This window comes from Triticum aestivum, chromosome 2A, assembly GCF_018294505.1.
Source record: "Triticum aestivum cultivar Chinese Spring chromosome 2A, IWGSC CS RefSeq v2.1, whole genome shotgun sequence".
NCBI classification, from domain to species: Eukaryota; Viridiplantae; Streptophyta; class Magnoliopsida; order Poales; family Poaceae; genus Triticum; species Triticum aestivum.
In genome coordinates, this window is record NC_057797.1 from 21,186,980 (window position 1) to 21,188,392 (window position 1,413).

At 43.0% G+C, this 1,413-nt stretch overlaps 1 protein-coding gene across 1 annotated transcript in view; it reads right to left on the reverse strand.

Annotated features, from left to right (window-relative positions):
* Nucleotides 1–111: 111 nt before the first annotated feature.
* Nucleotides 112–1,413, reverse strand: part of LOC123187118 (sugar transporter ERD6-like 5) — an 8,085-nt gene continuing 6,783 nt past the window's right edge. Inside the window, exon 19 of the mRNA XM_044598899.1 lies at nucleotides 112–443. Within this exon, the coding sequence (XP_044454834.1) occupies nucleotide 443 (1 nt within the window). The 3' untranslated portion in view covers nucleotides 112–442. The remainder of the gene's footprint in view (nucleotides 444–1,413) is intronic.

Here is a 1,413-nt window from a genome sequence, read left to right on the forward strand (position 1 = left end):
AAAAACCGAACGAAAATAGACCGTACCAGGCTACCAAGTGCTCCATCAAGAGTAGAGATGAAACCACCCCGCAAAAAACATATGTTCTTTGTAGGTTATTTGCCAGACGTCTGAGAGGTAACAACGTGGTATATTTGTAGAGCACTCTAGTCACAATATCTCAGATACATACTGAAACGTAACACAAAAAGGGAAACCAAGCTATGTACTCTCTCCGTTACACGACAATAATTCAAATTTGAACTAAAACCACGACAACAATTATGGAACAGAGGGAGTAATTAATTTACGCAGCTCGGTTAATTCCAGAAGAAACTGGCGTCAATGACGAGTTCATGGACGCTTGAATCTCTTCCAGGGTCCTTCCTTTAGTCTCTGGTACCAGCCGCTCCACAAATACAACAGTCAGACCGCAAATGCTCGCGAACATGAAAAATGTACCTGAAATTAATCCGTTGATGGTGTACAAGCAAAACAAAACAAAAACATCAGCAAAGCTTTCTGGTCAACCGGAACTATTCTTTTGATCACAAGTCTATTTTCTATGCTACATATGTATTTACCGTAGGAGCTCCACAGCAGGAGGAAGTTGAAGGCATACGAGACGATCCATGAGCCGAGCCAGCTCACCAAGGTCACCAGGCTTCCTGCTGACCCTTTCATGTGTATGGGGAAGATCTGCATGTCCAGCGACGGATTGTTTGTGGTCAAATTCATTCATACCGCTAGCTAGTAACATTTCTTTTAATGGTTTAAACGGCAGAAAAGGCACCTCTGACATTATAACCCATGGAATTCCTCCCATACCCAGTGAGAAAGATCCACTGAAGATCTGGTTTCCACAGCAACAGAGATGTTTACCATGACTATACATCTGGCCGCATTGCTGTAAAGGAAGTTAAAACTAAGATGCGGTATATACCAGAATCCCTGTCAATGCCAACGCGACGTTGAGGTCCTTCGCCCAATGATGTTCCTGTTCAAGAAAGTAATTTATATAATAGCGCTTGTGTGGCCTTCTTACGAGGATGATATCAGTTTCAGAAGATTCAAACCTTGGACAAGAATGACAGGCCAACTAGTAGACAACCCAGGCATGTCCCAGCTGCAGAGACCTGGGGCATTGCAGCATGAAACAAGGAATTCATTACTAGTTGTATCATTTTTCAACTATCAAAAACCCGTGTATCTTTTTTTACCATCAGAAGTGGCCTCCTTCCAGCCTTGTCCAACAGAAGCACCCCAAGTGCCGTCATCGGAATCTACAAGGACACCATAAAATCAGTGAGTACTGAGAAGAAGAAAAAAAAGCTGCATAAGAGCCATGATTAAGATACCTGAACCGCAACCATAGCGAGCATTCCAGTGTTCCCTGACGAGAAACCTGATTCATGTCATGGATAGTTAGTAGTA